The following is a 20,426-nucleotide window of genomic DNA, read 5'->3' as shown; positions in this document are numbered from 1 at the left end:
GGAGACCATCTGGTTCATAAATATGGATATAGTCCAGTAACCTAGCTTCTTTCCCATGGGCTGCTTATGGAAACCCTAAAGGGGAAGAGAATAATCAAGCAATTGTATTGGGAGTTATGACTTTTCAAAAGGTTAGTATAAACAGGATTAGAAAGTCATTGGATAGTCTTTGTTCATGGCACTTCAGCAGCACGTTTTGTCACAAACAATTATTTCTTATATTAGATGCAGAGATTGCGGTAGTAAATAATATGCAAGGCATCAAAGATCATTTCAGTGTTGGAACCAAGGGCTTCCCAGGATCCCAACTCGGTGGAAAAGAAGGATACAAATGTTTCAAATAAATGAATAAATACATTTATGTTGACTTGGGCCTAATAAATCTCAGGATATATTGCCTTGTGTCCCCCTGAAATCTGATCTCTTGATCTTCAGAGACGATCTGGCTCTACATCGTTTGGGTAGTAACACATAGTGAGTGGAGCTTTTCCAGTCACAGGACTTATTTGTGTTTCTTTTTTCTTACCCTACAGAACCTCATAGCAGAATCGTGTTGGTCTCTAAGGTGCTACTGGACAAGCCGTTCTACTGCAGACCAACATGGCTACCGTCTGAAATTATTTTAAAGCCAGCATTCGGTAACACCTGAATATTCACATAAATTTTGAGATGTATTTATTTTCTTCATTCATGCCTCTCCTTTCTCCTCTTGCAATAGAATAAAAATTGTGGTTTGCTGTCAGGCTTCTATTTACTTACATTATTTATGGGGAACAGTTTTATGCAGCACCTCTAGAAACCTGCCCAAGGCAGCTTATGAGCTCTTTTATTCTAATAGTCAAGTATGGGCCCATCTGCGGATGCTTATATCTGTAGACTGGGCCAACATTCACAGAATGGAGATTCTTCTCCAAACTTGGGGGACTTCACAGGTTTGCAAAAACAAAAAACAAACCCAAAACTCTTAAACCTGCAATGTATTGGAGGGAGGCTGCTGCAGTAGAGGGGAGGGGAATAGAACCAGGAGCAGCAGAACTGGGGACAGGTGGCTAGGTGAAGAAACATCTTCCTTCCATGACAAGTGATGTCATGATTGTGCCTTGACACTGTAGGAAATACTCAGTGGTAGGAAATACTGTGGTAGAGCCTTCCTAAAGCCTCTGAGTACAGCCATTACAACCCTTCCATTGCCAGAAGTGACCTTGCTGTGCACTTTGTCCCCCCCCTCCATTTCTCTCCCTTGCATGGAGGAAAGCAGCAGAAGGGCCACAGCAAAAGCATAAAAATGAACCAGATAAGTGACACCCCTAGATAGTCTCGTTACATTAGTCACAAAGCATTCTCTTACCAAATGGGAAACAATGGTTTCTTCTGACTTTTCCATTGCCTACTGACTATTTTAAAAAGGTGATTCTTGCATGAAATGTTCATACACGCAGCAATGCTTGTGTTGATGAAAGACACATGACATAATATCAGCTGAGTCTATTACAAGTCCTTCCATATAAATTTAATGTTCAATTCATGCATTATTAATTTCAGATGAAAGGTAATCTATATGTTAATATAGTTAGTAATCCGAGCCTTTTATAAGGTTGATTGATTATCAGTGTCTTCACCACTGGGTGTGGTTCAGAGGAGTTCCACATTGGGAATATTGATCTGCTCAACCCAGCCCTGTTTTGTGAAGCGCTTGAAAACTTCTAGCAACTTTTACCCAGCTTCCCTTTTTTGGCTCTAGAGTCAAGATTTTGAGAGAACAGGCAGTGGTACACGACACTTCTGCTCTGAAGAAAGCAAGTTTACTTATCACTTAGAACAACATGAAGGAAAGAGAAAACAGTTTGCTTTGACAAGTTGTTTCCAAACATAAATGCAGTGAAAGGCATACAAACATGATGTGTCAATATGGGACAATTCACAGTATCCTTTATTGGAGCACAGGAAACTGATGTGCCTATGGGAAGCGTTATTGTCTGAAAAGACAACAAGGAAACCGAAAAGAGAATATCTGGTGTTGATTGACAACTTTGTTTTTGTTGAGTTCAAGACATGGAAATAAAAAAAACCTTTTTAGGTCAGGTGATAGATACCTTGTGATACGATCACAAAATGCTGTTCACAACAAAAAATAGTTCCTAGATATATGTCTTCCCTGAAAATGACAGTTTTTCAGTCAAAAAACCCCACAAATCATTAGAGTGTTGCCATAGGCAGATATTTCAGCACAGATTTGATGCTGAACTATAACATGTGGACCAAACCAGGTTCAAGGTTTTGGTTTTGACCTTTAAGGCCTTGCATGGTCTAGGACCCCCACATATTTGAGGGTCCCTGTTGCCTTACGCCCCCCCCCCACTTGTTGGCTTTATGCCCGCCACTTGTTGGTGGTACCCGCCCCCCAGGAAGTTCGCCTGACCTCGACCAGAGCCAGGGCCTTTTTAGTCCTGGCTCCAACCTGGTAGAATGAGCTCCTGGAAGAGCTGAGGGCCCTGCAGGAACTCTCTGGATTCCACAGGGCCTGCAAGACAGAGCTCTTCCGCCAGGTCTTTGGTTGAGGCCAGAGCATGGGGAGATCAGATGGGCCCCTCCAGGTTAGATCATCACCAGGCTAGATCATCACCTAGTAGTGGATTGCCAGCATCCATCGTTTACCCCCAGGATGCACAAGGAGGGAGCTAGTGGACCTGGGGGTGGGAGGATAGTTTTTTTTTTGCCACTGAGCTATATCTCTTTTAATGGGGAGTTATAATAATAATATTATTATGTATTTTAATACTTGTAACCTGTCGTGAAACGGCATTGCTGATAATGGCGGGTAATAAATCATCAAATATAATAATAATAATGTGCTTCCATAGTAAAGTATCATATGTCCAGTGTCTTATTCTATAGATCTAATACAAGGGAGGCAGGTGTGAGTGGTTACCTATTATGCGCGGCCGCTGAAACGGCGGCATGGGGAACGTGGAGGAAGAAGAAGCAAAGCAAACTGCTTACGCACGGGATGGAACACAATGGCGGCAAAACCCAGAGTATCCAATTATGCACATGGCTACTCCGGAGCCGTTTCTGGTTGCGCCCTGGTCCCGGGAAGCTCCACTTTCTTCCGCATCTCGCTAACACGATTTTTTCGGTGGCATATGTTGACTCTGCGCCTGGTTGCCACCTGCGGCGTGCATAATTGGTGATTTTAGCCACCGGCATTCCACTCCGTGCATAATGGGCCATAGTAAGGAAAAGTAGTTCTGCACATGACCAGAGTACTGTGGTCACCACTCTTACCATTCAGAGTATTCAGGAGCTGCCTTGGAGTTCTTTTGGGTATGAAAATATTTAACAAGAAGGTTTTTTATACCCCATTTTTCACTGCCCAAAGGAGTTTCTAAGTGGCTTACAATTCCCTTCCCTTCCTTTCCCCACAACAGAAACCCCATGAGGTAGGTGGGGCTGAGAAGAGCTGCTTGGTCAGAACAGCACTATCATGGCTGTGACTACCCCAAGGTTACCCAGCTGGCTGCATGTGCAGTAGGACTGGAGAATCAAACCCGGATCACCACATTAGAAGCCGCCACTCTTAACCACTGCACCACGCTGGCTCTGGAATTATCTTCAAATAAATTTAGATTCTCCCAACGAGCTTATTTTGAGGGCTTAAGATGGCCAAGATATGATGTTCCCTTAGCCCCCTGCAATGAAGTATTCCCTCTTTGATAGTGAGAAGTTTAGTCATTCAAGCGTGCTTGAGCTTTGCGCCTTCTTAAGTCTTTTAGCCCTAATCCAAGATTTTGAGGGAAGTGAGGACAGGGCATAGACAATAGTCATTCATTGATAAACAAAATTGTCCTGGATACACTCGGATGCACACATGCTTTCACATGTCATTAATGATTAAAAGGAACTAGGGTGAGTGAGTGAGACTTGGCATTCTTCTTTTTTTCCTTCTTTTTACAGTTCCTGGGTTTTTCTTCCTTGAGCCTAGTATAAAAGCTGCCCTGTGATCTCGGTATTTAAGTGCCAGCAGTCTGGTTCCATTTCAATTCAAGTGGAGCCAGTCCTTCCTCCTCCTTCTTTTTTTTTTAACATGGCTAACTATGTTTTTAATAAAAATCGGAGATTTCTTTATTTATTTAAAGGAAGCCAAAGCTATTAAATAGTCCGGGATATAAAAACAGCATGTTGAGCAGTCTAAAATGATGCAGATGGAACAACCATCAAACTGGATGCAGATCATAAAGCAGCAAAAAGAGATAAATTGAGAAAGAAGGCACAACGTGTTTCTAAGGGGGGGGGGGTTGCCCCCGTGCCTGAAAGAGATCACATGTTTAAGGAAATATCTGTGAAATGGTACTTCATTTTTAAAAAATCAAGAATACTGTTTTGATAGTTCACAAAATAATACGGAATATGCCGATATAAATGCACATGCATTTGGTTGAAAAGTAGTTATGTGCAGATGGAAGAAAGTCTTTCCTATCCATCCCATTGAATGATGCTATAAGCCACAGTTCCCCAGCATTGACACCCGACCTGGCAAGTGTTTTCAGAAAGTGACTGGGGCCAGGGTGAGATCAAACCAGATATGGCTTCTAATAGGTCATTGTGAATCTGATTGGTTGTACAGATTAAAATAATGTTGCTTTGGCAGCTGCAGCTCCCACAGGGCTGGTTATATTCTCTCATTCATTTTTCCCATTGCATTTTTTTAAATCACCTGTCTTCTATTGAACTTTGATGTCCTCTGGTGTGTGCATGACCGTTTATGCACTGGGAACTTCATTGCACCAGCTCCCGTGCAGGAGCACAAATAGGAGGTGGATGAGGTGCACCAGGCCAAATGCTCCCCCATATGGGGGTAGGAAGAAGTGGGGCAACCTGCCACAACTAAAACTCCAGCCTCTGCAGCACAGCGTGAAACCTCCAGTGCATAAACGGTCTATGTGGCTCTGTCCTCTGCAGCAGCCATTTTGTGTTTGACCCCGCCTCTTGTGGCAGCCATTTCATAGTTCCGCCACAAACCATTTGTCAGAATTCTGAAGGTGCTCACAGGCTAAAAAAGCTTGGGGACCCTAGCTTTAAGTTTTAATTCCCTTTTCCTTAAAATGGGAAGAGTCTGCAGATGTATATGTCTTTCCAGGTGGTCTTCTTCGTATTTAGAGTTTGGGACTGGGCTAGTAGTCCAAATCCTGCTGTCCTCGGTATGCAAACAACAGAGTTGCAGGAAATTATTATGGCTTATTATCCTAACAGTAAGATTCACAGGTGACTAAGAGTGGAAGTGCTCAGTTGAACCAAATGCCAGGATTTCTCTTGAACCTGAATCTTCTATATCACTGATGGACCTTGTACATTTTAGAAATTATGTTTAATGCACATTTGGTTCTAGCATATTTCTATACAAGATAAGATCTCTTTGTTCAAATTCACACAATTTAATACACATACAGGCAGCAATTATCCCTAATTTTGAATGTCTGATTTTGTTATTTTGTATACAAGTCATCACCAGTGATGTTACTCCAGTGTAAACCCATTGAGTTCTATGGGTTTAGACAGGCATTACTCTGCACAGGATTGTACTGTACATGTGTTATTGCTCCATAATCATCGAAAAAGCATCTTTGCTTAAATATAATGGGTTGAATCCAGATTGATTTGAGACTCATCCAGTTTCCTTCCTTATGACAGCTCCTAATCCTCATGGCCTTTATCCATGCAGATTCCAGATCCCATTTTCCCCAGCATTTCTTCTCCATGCTATTTCACCAGCAGAAAACCTGACTGAATTCAACCTTATTATAATATGAAACTGTATTTTTTTTCTAAATGTAGAAATGATCAATTGAACTTAGACTGCTCACAGTTTTTAAAAAGTAATTGGCAATCCTAAAATTTAATTTATTTGCTTTATGGGCTAGCTCAAAACATTATAAATGCGGTGTTCGTTATCAGTGGGTATAAGTTAAGGCCAGGTCTGTTCCAAATTGTATCCAGTAATGTAAATATCAATTATTGTCATGAAAGATCCCTAGTTCAGTTTCTGGAATATCTGGTTAAATGTTCTTGGATACTGTTAATGGTCTTTCTTTGTTTCTCAGACAATAATGAGCCAGATTGACTCAGTATAAAGCAGACATTAATTGTAGACACATATGGGTTGGATCCAGACAGCTTTCCTGTGCAATTACAATCCATTCCTTTCCTTATTTCAGCCTCCAGCCCATGTTAGAATCATAGAATTATAGAATCATAGAGTTGGAAGGGGCCATACAGGCCATCTAGTCCAACCCCCTGCTCTACGCAGGATCAGCCCAAAGCATCCTAAAGCAAAATGTTGTTACCCGTTGCGAGCCTCAGGGGAGCGGCGGGCTAGAAATATTATAATAATAATAATAATAATAATAATAATAATAATAATAATAATAATAATAATAATAATAATAATAATAATAATAATAATAATAATAATAATAAACATTACTTTTGGCCATGCAGGTCTTGAGTTTTCCAGCATATTGTTTTTGGTGATCCTCTTCTTCTTTTTTTCTACAGTGGAAAAGCTGCTTGGTTCAATCCTGTACAGCCAGGAGTGGCCAAACTGTGGCTCTCCAAATATGTATGGACTACAGTTCCCATGAGCCCCTGCCATCATGGTGTTGGCAGGGGCTCATAGAAATTGTAGTCCATGCACATTTGGAGAGCCACAGTTTTAACACCCCTGCCCTTCACCTGCCCCACAAACTATAGAGCAGAATTGAGTATATGATGAATTGTTTCAGTATTTGCTTCTTCCTACTGTAAAGTATAATGGAGCTTTGGGTCAGGTAAGGGTGCGAATGCTATAACCTAATATGCCATATGTGGAAACTGATAATGCAAACTTAAGCAGGGCGCCATCTAAGACCCTTGTCTTCAGTAGACTTGAGAAAGGTTAACTCTGCTTTGAATATGCAGTTTACTGGGAAGGCGTTCCTGGAAATATGTGCCATTGAACAGACCTGAGTGTAATTAAATGCTTAATTACTGTGTGCAGGCGTGGTACACAGCTTGTTTGAATGTGCATGAAGTAACTTGGATTTCCCCCTCCCCCATTGTCTCTTTCAGATACAAAAGGGCAACCTTGTGGATGGCCCCTGAATAGACCAGATGGAACAGGACAGAACCAGCCATGTTGAAGAGAGTAGTTTGAGCCCTTTTCTAATACCACATCCTGCTCATGTCTGTCAGGCAGAACCTTTCTCAGTGAAGCTGCAGAATGGGAACCCGCTAGCAGAGAAGGCCCACGACGAAGTCAATGGCAACCACGCATGGCTGCATTTCAAGACCAACTTTGCAACAAAGCATGCTGCAAAAGGGAGTGCAAATAATCGAATAAGCCCTGACCTTCTCCGGGAAAAGAGAGATTGCAACAGGCATATGCAAAATGGCGGGATAAAACGCACTTTCAGTGAGCCTTCTCTGTACGCGCTTCACCAGAACAAGAAACTAAAACAAGATGAAGAAACACAAGAAGAAAAACAGACCTCATTAGACAGCAGTGATCAACCAGATGTTTCTAATTCATGCAGTGAGAAAGACTTTGCGGGTTTTGCTGAAGAAAAAAATGCAACTTCGGTTCTTACACAGTCTTCAAGATACAACTCTGGTGCTTCAGGAACTCCTCATGTCCCCCAGGTTCAGAATGACCTGGAGAGTGAAAATGTTAATTGCCACAATGGGGACACTGTCTTGCTATACAAAAACAAGGCAATGCCAATGCCTAATGGTGCTATAGTTTCTGCCTCTTCTATGGAAAACATGCCTGGTGAACTTCTGGAGAAAACACTGTCTCAATACAATCCAGACCATGTTTCCATTGCAATGCAGAACACAACGTCTCTCAGAAATGCCATAAACACTCAGGCAGCTAACGAGTTGGCCTGTGGGGTACCCCATGCATCCCATACCTCAGGGCAGATCAGCCCCCTACAGACCTCCAACTCTGAGCTGCCTCAGGTGCTAACTGCTGTGGCTACTGAGGCCCACTGTACAGAAAGCTCCAGTGAAACACCCATGTTGCCAGCATGCTACACGTTTCAGAACCCAGAGCTGCAGCTCCTGCAGCAAAATTCTGCAGATCCACGTCAGCCCCCTGGTGAGGCTGCTGATGTCCCAGGAAATATGGAGCAAGGACCCAGTCAAAATTTCTCATTACCCAACCAAGACTTCTCACTGACTCCCAGCAACGATCTGAAAGCTCCGAACCAGAGCCCAGAGAGGTTGGCTGAGCCAGCAGAAGAAAACGGTGCTTGTTTCCAGCAACACTCCATGTTCAAGAAAGATTCTTTCAGTCCACCTCCTGCGGCAGCTTCACCCCCAGCGTCAGATATAAGCACTATTCTGTCCATGGGGGTTACAGAGGGCCATAATTCTTACGATGCCCAAAGTGAAGAAATCCATATGAGGGAAGTGAAGAATGTAGAGCCGCAACAGCAAGGGAAGCTGGCAACAGAAATGTCTGACCTTCTCCAACAAGCACTTAGTTCTCAACAGGTTCTTCAAAAAGAGGTTCAGGTTTCACAACCAATGGGCAGTGAGACGGATCTGGCACGCACAGCGATGCCCTCGGGCATCATGCAACAGTATCCAGAAGAAATGAAGCCAAACTTGGAGCCTCAAGTTCAAGACTCAGGAAGACTAGAAAATAGGAAAGAGATGCAACAGCAACATTATCAGCACGTCTTGGGCCAGATTAGTCCAGAGAGTCATGCTGACAATGAGAAAGGCCTGGTCAGTGATCATCAGATGCAGTCACCGCAGTCTCGTTCACAACCTTCTTGGGTAGGGATGACTCCCTCCCAGTTTCACCCCACCGAGTCACCGCACAAATCAAATGAAGTGCTTCTGAGGACCATGCTTCAACTCCAGTCAAATTCAAGCGAAAGGACACCTCCAAAGCAGTACTCCGGGAGTCCTGATGTCTCCAAAGGGCATTCCGGGCCGCTGTGCCAGCAGAACATCATGCAGTACGAACAGATGCCCGACCTCTACAAGAGTGAGGGGCCACAGCTGGCCCCTCACCTTACAGCCGACCAGCAAATGCAGTTCCAGAAGCACTCTCCGCAGCCGACCCAAATGGACCCTCTGATAAAGCCCCACGAGCAGCAGCAAAACACCAAGCACTTTCCCTTTCAGAGCCCAGCCAAGCACTGCACTGACCAATCTTTGGGGGCACAGTTAAAGCCGCAGCACTTACGGTCTTCGCCGATGGAGAACGAACAATTCCTGCAGTCGCATATTTTGCAACAAATGCTCCAGACCCAGCCTGCGCAGCTGCCGCAGAGTACGCAACTCACCATGACCCCCCAGCAGCAAACAGCACTCAAGAAGAGCAGAGAAGCCCCACCGAGTTTCCCCTGTTCCAACAGCAATCAAGAGCAGCGACTGGCAGGGACCTCTCTGAGTCAGCTGAAGTTAGAGGAGTGCTTTGAAACAGCCAACCATTACTTTAAATCCTCCGAGTTCCCGGGTCAGAACCCTCAGGCCAGGCCAGGGTCAAGCATGAACCACGATGATTCCCTGTATAACCACACTTTTAAAGCGAGTCCTGTTGTGAAGCATTCCTACCCAAACAATATGCACTTAGCCCCTGAAAAAAAAGAGTCCGCCATGAACTCTGAACTCTTTGGGGAGAACTTATCGCGTGACTTGCAGCAGCTGCAGTATTACCCCAATAGCATGACACCAAAGCCGGAGGTGCCCCAGTGCTTTCAAGAGCAAAAGCCGCGCTCGCCACAAGCTTCGGCGGTCCAGCTGCCCTTCCAGCAGACCCAGGGATATCAGAGTTTGAATTCTAGTATGTGTAGCCAGCAACAGAGGTACTCGCCATACAGTCAGCAAGCGCCATCCCACATGCTCGATCCAAGAGGGTGCCAGCCCCCGTCTCAGCCCCACAGGGATTTTCAGAAGCACGCCGCACTTAGATGGCACATCTTAAACAAACAGGAACAACAAGTCAATCAAAACAAATCTGAGATGTGTGCTGGTGTGGGGAGCAGGTCTATCAAAGTGGAAGCTGGCTCCAAGCCGAACGTCTGCCTACGCCCGTTGCCTGGGGAGAACAAAATGTGGAAGAAAACAATTAAACAAGAGGCCCAGCACTTTGGTTGTGAGAACACGCAACAAAAAAGTATCATTGAAACCATGGAGCAGCAGCTGAAGCAGATTCAGGTCAAAACGCTCTTTGATCACAAGTCGCTTACCATTAAATCCCCCAAGCATGTGAAGGTTGAGACTGCAGGCCCCATCACTATTCTGTCACGAAATTCCACCGCTGCAGATTTCAACAGCCACGCGGCCTCTTTTGATCAACAGGCAATTCAGTCTAATGAAAAAACACCAACCAAAAGAACTGCTGGAACAGTTCTCAATCATTTTTTAGAATCGCCTTCCAAATTATTTGATACCCCTGTGAAAAACTTGCTGGATACACCTGTCAAAACCCAGTATGATTTCCCATCATGCAGCTGTGTGGGTGAGTAACATCTATGATTAAGATAAATACATTCCGTTCTGGTATTCTAACTTACAAATGATAACCAGGTCTCCCTCCGATCCTGCGATCCTGTCAGTTCCATTTCTTTGAGGCTGTGCTCAAGCTGTAGTTGCTGGGGACGAAATCTCAACCTGGTAGGAATCCCAAATTCTCATATGGCAGCACAGTGGAAGGCAGGACATTTTTAGTATGATACATTTTAATAACTTTTATTGAATTTTTGTATTTATCAAATGTTGGTTTTGAATGTTGTGAACCACCTCGAGCCTGTTAGCGGGGAGGGTGCTGTCAATAAATTTAATAATAAAATTCCCTTCCCACCTGTCACCCCTTTCATATGTAGAGAAATCCTCCTGACCTTAGGATCCATCTACCCCTTTGGAATAGGAATAAACTGATGGGTCAGGACCCCCCCAACCCTCAAATATTGACAGCAGCATGTCTGTTTACTTTCTCGGCACAGTATAAGGAGAGCTGGAACAAGGGAAGGGTGCCTGTGAATTTTAGTGTCTCATGCGTGTGGTTTCTCCCCAGAAGGTTAGAGATGCAAAGCCAAAATCACATGGAAATAAAATGAAATCAAATCTGAGTTTTGTGAGGACAAATTAGGACACTACCCTGATCAGTCAGGGAATTACCAAGGCCCATATTAAACACATCTTCAACAACTGATCTCTGGGTGGGGTAGAAGGTGATTAAAATTGGCAAAAGTATAGATGGACAGGGGGCTCTAAACTCTCCCCCTGTTCACGTATGTATCTCCTCAGCCCTTTCCTCAGACCTTTTCTCCTTGCCAGGCTACTTGGAATCTCAAAACTAGGTTGAGGGGGGAGGACTTCAGGGGTAGACTGTAGGGGTAAGACCCACATGGGACACTTTAGTGGTACTACCATCCTATCTTCTAAAGACCTGGGGGGCAGACTGACACAAGACCCCTGCAACTCCGGCCTGGCCATTTGTTATTACGCACATTTTAATCTTGCATGGACATACCTGCCGGCTGTCAAAATGGTCACCAATGTCCCACGTTACTGCACTGCCTTTCTCAAGCAACTCACTATGACCATTTACGCACTGGAGGTTTCATGCCAGGCTGCAGGCTGGAGTTTTAGGCGTGGCAGGTTGCCCCACCTCTTCCTGCACCCACACGGGGGAGCATTTGGCCCAGTGCACCTCATCTGCCCCCAATCTGTGCTCCTGCATGAGAGCTGGGGCAGTGAAGTTCCCAGTGCGGAAACGGTCTATGAGGGACAGAACACAAGCACTGTGACTTTAAAGAAATCCTTGAAGTCTGACTACTGAACGTTTTGTTTCAATCTTGTTTTTTAAACAGAGCAGATCATTGAAAAAGACGAAGGTCCTTTCTATACCCATCTAGGAGCCGGTCCTAACGTGGCTGCTATCAGAGGAATAATGGAAGAACGGTAATGAGCATTGAGGCATGCAGCAAAATGAAAGTTTATCCATTTGTGCATGTTAGAATCTCCCCCCCCCCAGTCCTTGCCCATAAAGAACACCAAATAAAAAAAACCCAAGTAATTACTGGTGGGCTGATTATTCCAGCCCTGCCAACACTGGGCACTACACTATTCACCAGAGAGTCACAATATTTGACAGGTTTGTTGTCATAAGCTGCCCACTTTGAGACAGATGCCAGCAATTCCAAACAGGAACAAGCATTCACCAGCCTGCCAAGCAAGAGGATTGGCAGGGACTGTAAAAGCAAGCAGTGACCTAGTATTCCCCAGTGGAGCCCTGCGTGCCAAGGTACACACGGGAGACAGGAAAAGGCAGCAAAAAATAGGATTCACCTTGTTTATATTACAAATTTAGTGAAGTCTGTTTTATTTCTCATGGAAATAAAAGACCATCTTTGGCTTTGCGATTTAGTAGGGAGTTATTATTTTTAACAAGGCTTTGCCAGATGTGCAAAGGTGGGATTTTAATTAGGTTTGGCTTGTATGCATTCGCCACAGTGGCAGGCAAACAAATGCTGCATGCAGATATGGTTTCATTATATGGGTCATGCACAGTCTTACTAGAATGAGGTGCATTCTGGAACTCTTGGGCCTCTTGCCACACACAAAATGCTTCATGCTGTACAGCCAGTGTCTGCGATGGCATGTGCAAATCACATAGGCAGCACTCTGTTGTACTCCATGTTTCCCCACTGATAATTCAGGAGGTATACGTGTGAAAACCATTCAAGATTCCTTTAGAAACAGCTGGAGATGTTATCATTGGGAAATTGGAAGAACACTAGAAAAAAAAACTCATGGGGAAAACAGGAACATTTCAGAGGGGCATCCTCCTTCCCCCCCCTAAAGACTTAAAAAAAATTCTGATGGAAAAGTTGGGCAAGCACCTAACAAACAGTAACCCCCTGTGATTTTTTTCCCCCAAGGGACAGCATTTTGAAATAAACTTTTACTCTTCCAAAGTGTATAGCAAGAAAGCATATTTGCGAGTGGAAATTTTGGCAGTGGAAAGAAATTCCTATGAACCCCCCCCCCTTTTTGTTTTAGAATGACTGAAATGCTTTAAAAACAGTGTTTCCCTTAATCATGAAAAAGTCTGAGAATTTAAAAAGAAGTTCTTATGGAAAGCTGGGGAAATGTTAATGGAAAACCCTCCTATCATCCCCTCCCCTTTGGGAATGAGGAAAATATTTTAAAACAAGGATTGCATTTTGTTCTGGGTTCCCATCTCCCCAGTAAAAAAAATGCAAAAAAAAAAAGGCCCGTCACATTTAAGCGCAATAGTAAATTGCCTCCCAGAGTCATACTAGGCTTAGATTCAAATGAGTAGCCATGTTAGTCTGAAGTAGCACAAAATCAGAGTCCAATAGCACCTTTAAGACCAACAAAGATTTATTCAAGGCTTTTGAATGCAAGCCGAGGAAGAGTGCTTGCACTCGAAAGCTCACGCCCCTTCCAACTCTATGATTCTAAGATTCTAAGCCTAGCAGTGGCCAGAGACATCGAGCTGGCTGGGTGCAGAAGCAAGAGTGAGAAAGAGCTGTGGCATTTGAGGAGGAGGAGCCTGTCCTCTGGGCAATGCCCGTTAAATGAGCATTTTGTATCCCAAATGCTGGACAACAAAACTTTTATGATTTGCAGCATATATTGTTTGGGCTTCTGCCACAATTCAGGGTACAGACCACTTTTTTAAGCCTGGTAAACACAAACCCTAGTTGGCTGTCATGGCAAAAATAACTCATTCTTCTGAGGAAGAGGGCATGCACTCGAAATCTCACACCTTGAATAATTTTTGTCGGTCTTAAAGGTGCTACTGGATTCTTATTTTGTCATTCTCTCAGTGTTCACAAGGATAAGAGATAGTATACAAGCCCAAAACTTCCGGAGATTATATTTGTAAACCGCCACGAGCTAGCATGCTAGGAGCAGCAGTCTAGAAATCTAAATCTAAATAAATAAAATAAATAATGCAGTGTGATTTGCCGTTATACCCAAATCATACCTAATTAGTATGCGCTTAATGTCAGTTTCCAGTTTGTCCCCAGCTTGTGATGCTGCTTCTGTACATGGAGGTTCCATTTAGCTATCATAGCTAGTAAGCATAGTGAACCTACAGAACTGTCCTATTTTATAGCAACAGGAATAACATCTAAAGAGGTATCACAAAACACTTTGCTCCCCCAGCACCTTCGGATGTCATACTATCATTCAATTTCAGGGAGAATTGTATTTTGTTTCTTAGCAGGCAGTGAGAAAAAGCTGAAATCAGCAACCCATCCTTGTGTTGTTCCATTATCAAATACTGCGACAAAGGGGTGGGAAGGGGAATTTAAAGCAGCAGGTGACAGTGCTGAGGGGAGATTTAAAAAGCTAATAATCTCAAGACAAGTTGGGTATTGCACCTCTGAATGATTCCCCTGATGTTGCATTTGTCTGCTCTTCTGTATGAGCAAAGGTTTGTCACATGTTAATTCCTGTCCAATTTTCTGTCTGATTTTTTGTTGTTGTAAACTGCCATGAGGAACTTGAAACTGAATGGCTGGCTATGATCTATTACGTAAGCATAGGATTCATAAAAAGAAGACTTTATTAAACCTATTCTGGATGTTGGAGACACAATGAAGCCTCCCCTGCATCCCCCCGCCTCTTCTCCTGTGTTCTGCTCTACACTGTTTCCTTCTCATGAAACAGAGATCAACTCTTTTGAGCTTTAGTTGGCCAAAAGAATATTAAATGTTTTTTTTAAAAGCAGCGTTCAAATTTGTAGCACAGATAAAAGATATTTAAAAGCGCTTTTGTCTCATTTTGTATCAACCTGTGTTTTGGATATGAAACCTACACAAGTGACTGAGTAGAAATGTTCCTATGAAAAGCAGTTCAAAGTTAAGCCCATTTTTAATACAAGGCTAAAGAGCCTCTTCTGCTGTAGACTGATTAGTCTGCAGTGCCTGTTTGTTTTTGTTTTTTCAGAAGGCCATTTTGCACATTCCTTTTTTCTTACAGGGAAGTTGTTTCTATGTATGCTGTCTCTTGCAAAGTATAATGGCAAGTGCAAACAACTACAGTGAGGGGCAGGATTAGAGTTGGAATTCATAAACAAAAGACTCAAAGTATTCCTGTCACTCTCTTTTGTTCACGTTCATTTCTGCATTTTTTAAAATATCCGTGTCAAGGTTTGGGCAGAAAGGCAGTGCCATACGGATCGAGAAGATTGTGTATACAGGGAAGGAAGGCAAGAGTGCTCAAGGATGTCCCATCGCTAAATGGGTAAGAATGCTGCTATTTTTAAAGTATATTTTGGATGCTTTTTTGTGACAAAGGCAATTTTTGAAATCCTCAAGGGAGAGTCCGTGTATCACAGAATAGTGGCAATCTAGCATTCAGAGGCTCCAGTTCAATTCTTTATTCTGCCATGAGTTTCACAGGGAGAGCCTAGAGCAGGGGTAGTCAAACTGAGGCCCTGCAGATGTCCATGGACTACAATTCCCATGAGCCCCTGCCAGTAAATGCTGGCAGGGGCTCATGGGAATTGTACTCCATGGACATCTGCAGGGCCGCAGTTTGACTACCCCTGGCCTAGAGCCTTGCTGCTTAGAGCAGTCTGTCTCTCTCATTCATAAGGTTGCAACATAATTTTTTCACAGGAAATGTGTTGGATGAAAAGGAATGCTCTAATGGAACAGGGGATCAGTAGCATTTATGTAAGCTAAAAAAAAAAGCCCTCATTGGGTGTAAATTTGTTTTGAAAAACAGACCTTCCAAAGTCATTCTTAATCAATGTTCTGTCGTTTACCAATCATCTGTGGGCCAAATCCTGATCTCGGTAACAAACCAAAACTAAAATGTGTCTTGGGTTTGTGTTGTAGGTGGCTATGGGGGGGGGGGGGGTGAGGTCAACATGATGTTATAAATTATATATAAATTAACTCACACCCATTTGGGAAACCCACTTCAGCAAGACATCTTCTGGCCTCTACCTTTGTTTCCCACTGCCTATTGGCGGGGTGGCAGAGGGGAAAATGTCCCAAAAGCAGCTTCATACCAACAGTGCAATGTAACTCCTGGTGAATCTAGGATAAGCCAAAACTCTGGTTTTACCATAGAATTGGGCCAGAACTCTAGAGTATTACATCAGCATAACATCAGCAATGTCAAAAACACTTCTGGGGCTTTGCAGGAACTAATGGTGCACCCTCAGATGATATTTTCCTCCCCCCTGTCCCCCTCCTCTCCCAAACTGGCGACCTTATTCTGATCCAGTGGCTGAAGAAAGGATCTGTGTTACCATGTTACAATCAGGGCACAAGTGAGATTTTAAAGATTTTGTCTTTTGTGCTTTGCTTTTTAAAAAATCACATTTCAAATCTTGTCTTTCCCCCCTTCACTTTGCTGGGGATGCAGGTGATTCGTAGAAGTAGCACTGAAGAAAAACTCCTTTGTTTGGTGCGAGAACGTGCAGGCCACACCTGTGAAACAGCTGTAATAGTTGTCCTCATCTTAGTGTGGGAAGGAATTCCTGAGAGCCTAGCAGACAAGCTGTATTCAGAACTCTCGGAAACGCTAAAGAAGTATGGCACTCTCACAAACCGCCGTTGCGCTCTAAATGAAGAGTAAGTAGATACTTTTAATCTTCACTGCTAGAAAAGTTAGATGTAAGGAAAATATAATTTCTATGCAATTTCACATTCTCTACCACTGCATTGGCAAATTCTCGGAGATTTTGAGGGAGGTACATTGAAAGGATGTGATGTCACTTCCTGGTTACACTCTAGGAATTTTCTGTAATCTCTATGGTCAGGGTCATAGTGAGATGTGGAAATTTCTAGGGAGCAACCATGGAGGTCCTTTTTTGGCCATTTTTTCTTGGTCTTCTCAATTATTTGCAGTTGGTGGAGTGAGGCTGAGGACAGAAGTTTATTCACTGTGAACAGGCAAATGGGAAACTTATTTTGGAAGTTCCCTTTTCTTCCCACTATGACATGAAATAATGTGTTGCCATTTGGGGATAATAGAAATGCCTTTCATATAGAAACTTTAGTGCATGTGTGGCTGAGAGTCAGTTTACATGTCCTATAACTTTTTGGTCCTTTGGCAAGTCAGAGAATTTTAAACGTAGTAGCTCACCTAACTACAAGTCTCTGTGGCTTTTCCTGAGATATTTTATCTTCATTACTTTTAAATTTGGGTTCTTTTTACACACCATTTCTTTCCCTGTTGTGGAGATGATGAGACATAATAATCCAGTACTAGATTTATGTGAGTGCTAAAAGTTTACTGGAATTTCATGAATAAATGCAGTTCTAAGCATGCTGGCTAGGAAGTTAAGTCCTCTTGAATTCAGTGGAGTATCCTTATGAATAAACAGTTAGGCCATTACATGTGTGTGCATTTCACAGGTGGTCTGTAGCTTGAACAGTGCATGATTTAGTACGAGATATGGCCTATTGTGCTCTTACCACTGTGATAAAATATTTCTAGATCAACATTTAACCTCAGTGATGGGCTTAACTTACTATCATAGTGAGAGCCAGTGAAAGAACATCAGTCACCTCCAACTCACTGAGATATTTTTGCAACATCCGAGCCACCATTTTACATCAGAAATTTAATACATAGAGATACAGCCATCTTTTCCACTGGTTAAAAAGGGGGAGAGTGGAATAGAGCATGGATGGACAATAGTCAAATTAGATGAGGGCTCTGATAAGGAAGGGAATTAACCATGGGCAAGCTGAAAAGTTAGCTGGAACTAGCTCATGCTACATCATGTCTTCTTGGGAGGTTGGACTGAGACTGGGGTAACCCAGGTTCAGATCCCCACACATAAATCTTGGGCCAGTCTCTCTTGGCCTAAGCTACCTTGTTAGGTTGTTATGAGGATAAAATGAGAAGAAGAAAGTCACATGTGCTTGTTGGGTTCCTTGGAGGATGGATAGAAGGATATTGTAGTTGCGGTCAGGAAACATTTGGGGTGAAAAGCATTTGGGGTAAAAAACCAAAGTCCTTGGTTTTTCATGACACTAGTATTCTGTTATAGACATGTGATGGGTGTTTGGTACTTTCTATATACATGCAAGTGATTGTTGTTGTTGTTGTTCATTGCTGAAGCACATGGGAAGAAGCGACTTCTTCCCACACATTACAGGTGCAAGCACAAAGGAATAGGAGTGTGTCTGAGAAGTACAAACCTCCCATCACATTTCTGATACAAGGTCCTCACGTCATCTGCCAACAAATGTGAGAACTTTGGAAGATGCAGGAAGACTCTTAGGGAGAGTGTTTCCTTCTATGGTTATTATTGATGGACGTAGAGTTCGTCAGTACATTTGTTATGAAAGTAAATCTCTTCTTCCACAGACGAACTTGTGCCTGCCAAGGGCTGGACCCCGAGACCTGTGGTGCATCTTTTTCCTTTGGTTGTTCATGGAGCATGTACTACAATGGATGCAAATTTGCCAGAAGCAAGATCCCAAGGAAGTTTAAACTCTTAGGGGATGATCCAAAAGAGGTAAGAGCTAATTAACCGCATCACTTGTAGGAATTAAGCATTTCCATCCTAGTTGTAGTGACTGGTTTATTATATTTTTTAATGGCACAGGACCAGACAAAAAGCTTAATATGTGCCAAAGCTCACTACAGCAGATTTCATGATATGCTCACAAAGCCAGGACTCACCTCTAGACCTTATAAAGCAAGAAGAGATGAAAGAGTTGAGTAACTACTGGTAGGGGAAGAGGGAGGATTTTAAGTCTGGCCTTTCTTGACAGGCTGAAACTCTTGCTTAGCCAGAAAATTAAGCATTGGTCAAATTTGTATTTAAATGCGTGGATTCTTGGAGTAAAGTTACATGACCAACCAAATTCTGATAGATTTGTTGCCACATTTAATGATTCTCCAAAATTTTCCTTCTTGAAAACTCACTTGGTCTTTATACAACATTCCGTGGTTTTCACAGATATGAGTTGATTAAACCTTTTGAAGGGTCTTTGAATATTTTTGCATCTTACTATTTTTTAAAAATATCTAGAGTTGCCTGAAATTGTATCTGATAGCTGCTGGGAGAGCATTGTGATGTCTTTCAAAATTAAGTGAAGGACTGTGTGATGACCCTTTTCCAGTCAAACTTCCTTCTACTTTTCTTCAGATGATGGGGTTATGTGTAGGTCAGGACATCACACTCCTTGTCTCTTTCAAAATCTACAGAAGGTCAGGAACATCTCACACCTTAGGTCCTCTCCTTTGCTCCCTGGGACACTCACAGACAAGGTAGCTGAGCCCCCTTTAATATTCAGTCCTCACTCAGCCAGACCTATTGGGATTGAGACTCATTCACTTTCCCAGTCACTCGCTGCCACCATTCATTCGTACCCTATAATATATGCATTTGGACCAAGATAGTAGATGGTGAACGTGGTTCTTTCCCTTAGACATGCAGCCCACAGGGTTAATCAAAACAAGAAACATCTGTTTACAAGAACAAAACCTTGAGGAAAGAAACATCTGCAAAAATTCCATTGAGCTTTTGAACTAAGGTTCTGATCCTACAACTGGCATCCTTTCATTACAAATTTACTCGTTTCAGCTAGGGGGTGTACATTGGACTTAACTGAGCTGGAAAAAGACTCAAAAACATCTTACTGGTATTTTAGGGGATTATGTAATTACAGATTCTCTGATCTTATTGGCTATTGGTATAGCTGAGCACAAATAAAAGTCAATTTTTTTTGCTTTTATTCGGGGATAAAGCTATACCAAACAGCTGGGCTAGCAGGAGCAGGCTCATCTTGAGGAGCCAGCCCAGAATCAGCTGGGGTGGTGCAGAGCTTTCTGATCCCCAGCTGATCCTCTCAGGTCTGCATATGAGAGACCTCCCCGCTGCGCACTGATCCTGGGGACAGCTACTCTTGTAGCTCGATTGCAGGGTCAGGCTGGCTTTTTATTAAAAAAAAATTCTTCCCTGGTCTAGTAGACATGGAAAAAGAAAGGGAATTCTGAAAAAGTCTGGAACCAAATACCATACAGTATTTTGGGGAAATACTGCCCAATTTTTTCCTTTTGGGGGGGGGTGTCCAATAGACCTCAACTAGGGAAAAAGGGTAATCAAGGTGGTAAGGCAGCCGACATGCTGTCTGAAGCTCTGACCATGAGGTTGGGAGTTCGATCCCAGCAGCCGGCTCAAGGTTGACTCAGCCTTCCATCCTTCCGAGGTCGGTAAAATGAATACCCAGCTTGCTGGGGGGTAAACGGTAATGACTGGGGAAGGCACTGGCAAACCACCCCGTATTGAGTCTGCCATGAGAACGCTAGAGGGCATCACCCCAAGGGTCAGACATGACCCGGTGCTTGCACAGGGGATACCTTTACCTTTTTTTACCTTAAAGTATTTTTGATAATTTTTTGCAAATAGAAACATT

General features: G+C 43.1%; 1 protein-coding gene across 4 annotated transcripts in view; it reads left to right on the top strand.

The window, feature by feature from the left end:
* Positions 1-20,426, top strand: part of TET2 (tet methylcytosine dioxygenase 2) — a 90,695-nt gene that overhangs the window by 56,072 nt on the left and 14,197 nt on the right. For 3 of the 4 annotated variants that reach the window (XM_077300715.1, XM_077300716.1, XM_077300717.1), the window contains exons 2-7: positions 534-638; positions 7,105-10,513; positions 11,868-11,958; positions 15,186-15,279; positions 16,414-16,622; positions 18,370-18,520. In XM_077300715.1, the coding sequence (XP_077156830.1) occupies positions 7,147-10,513; positions 11,868-11,958; positions 15,186-15,279; positions 16,414-16,622; positions 18,370-18,520 (3,912 nt within the window). In that variant the 5' untranslated portion in view covers positions 534-638; positions 7,105-7,146. The remainder of the gene's footprint in view (positions 1-533; positions 639-7,104; positions 10,514-11,867; positions 11,959-15,185; positions 15,280-16,413; positions 16,623-18,369; positions 18,521-20,426) is intronic. The other variant, XM_077300718.1, reaches the window with a different exon arrangement.

Source organism: Paroedura picta, chromosome 10 (genome assembly GCF_049243985.1).
Source record: "Paroedura picta isolate Pp20150507F chromosome 10, Ppicta_v3.0, whole genome shotgun sequence".
Taxonomy (NCBI): domain Eukaryota; kingdom Metazoa; phylum Chordata; class Lepidosauria; order Squamata; family Gekkonidae; genus Paroedura; species Paroedura picta.
This window is presented reverse-complemented; position numbering and strand designations above follow the sequence as displayed.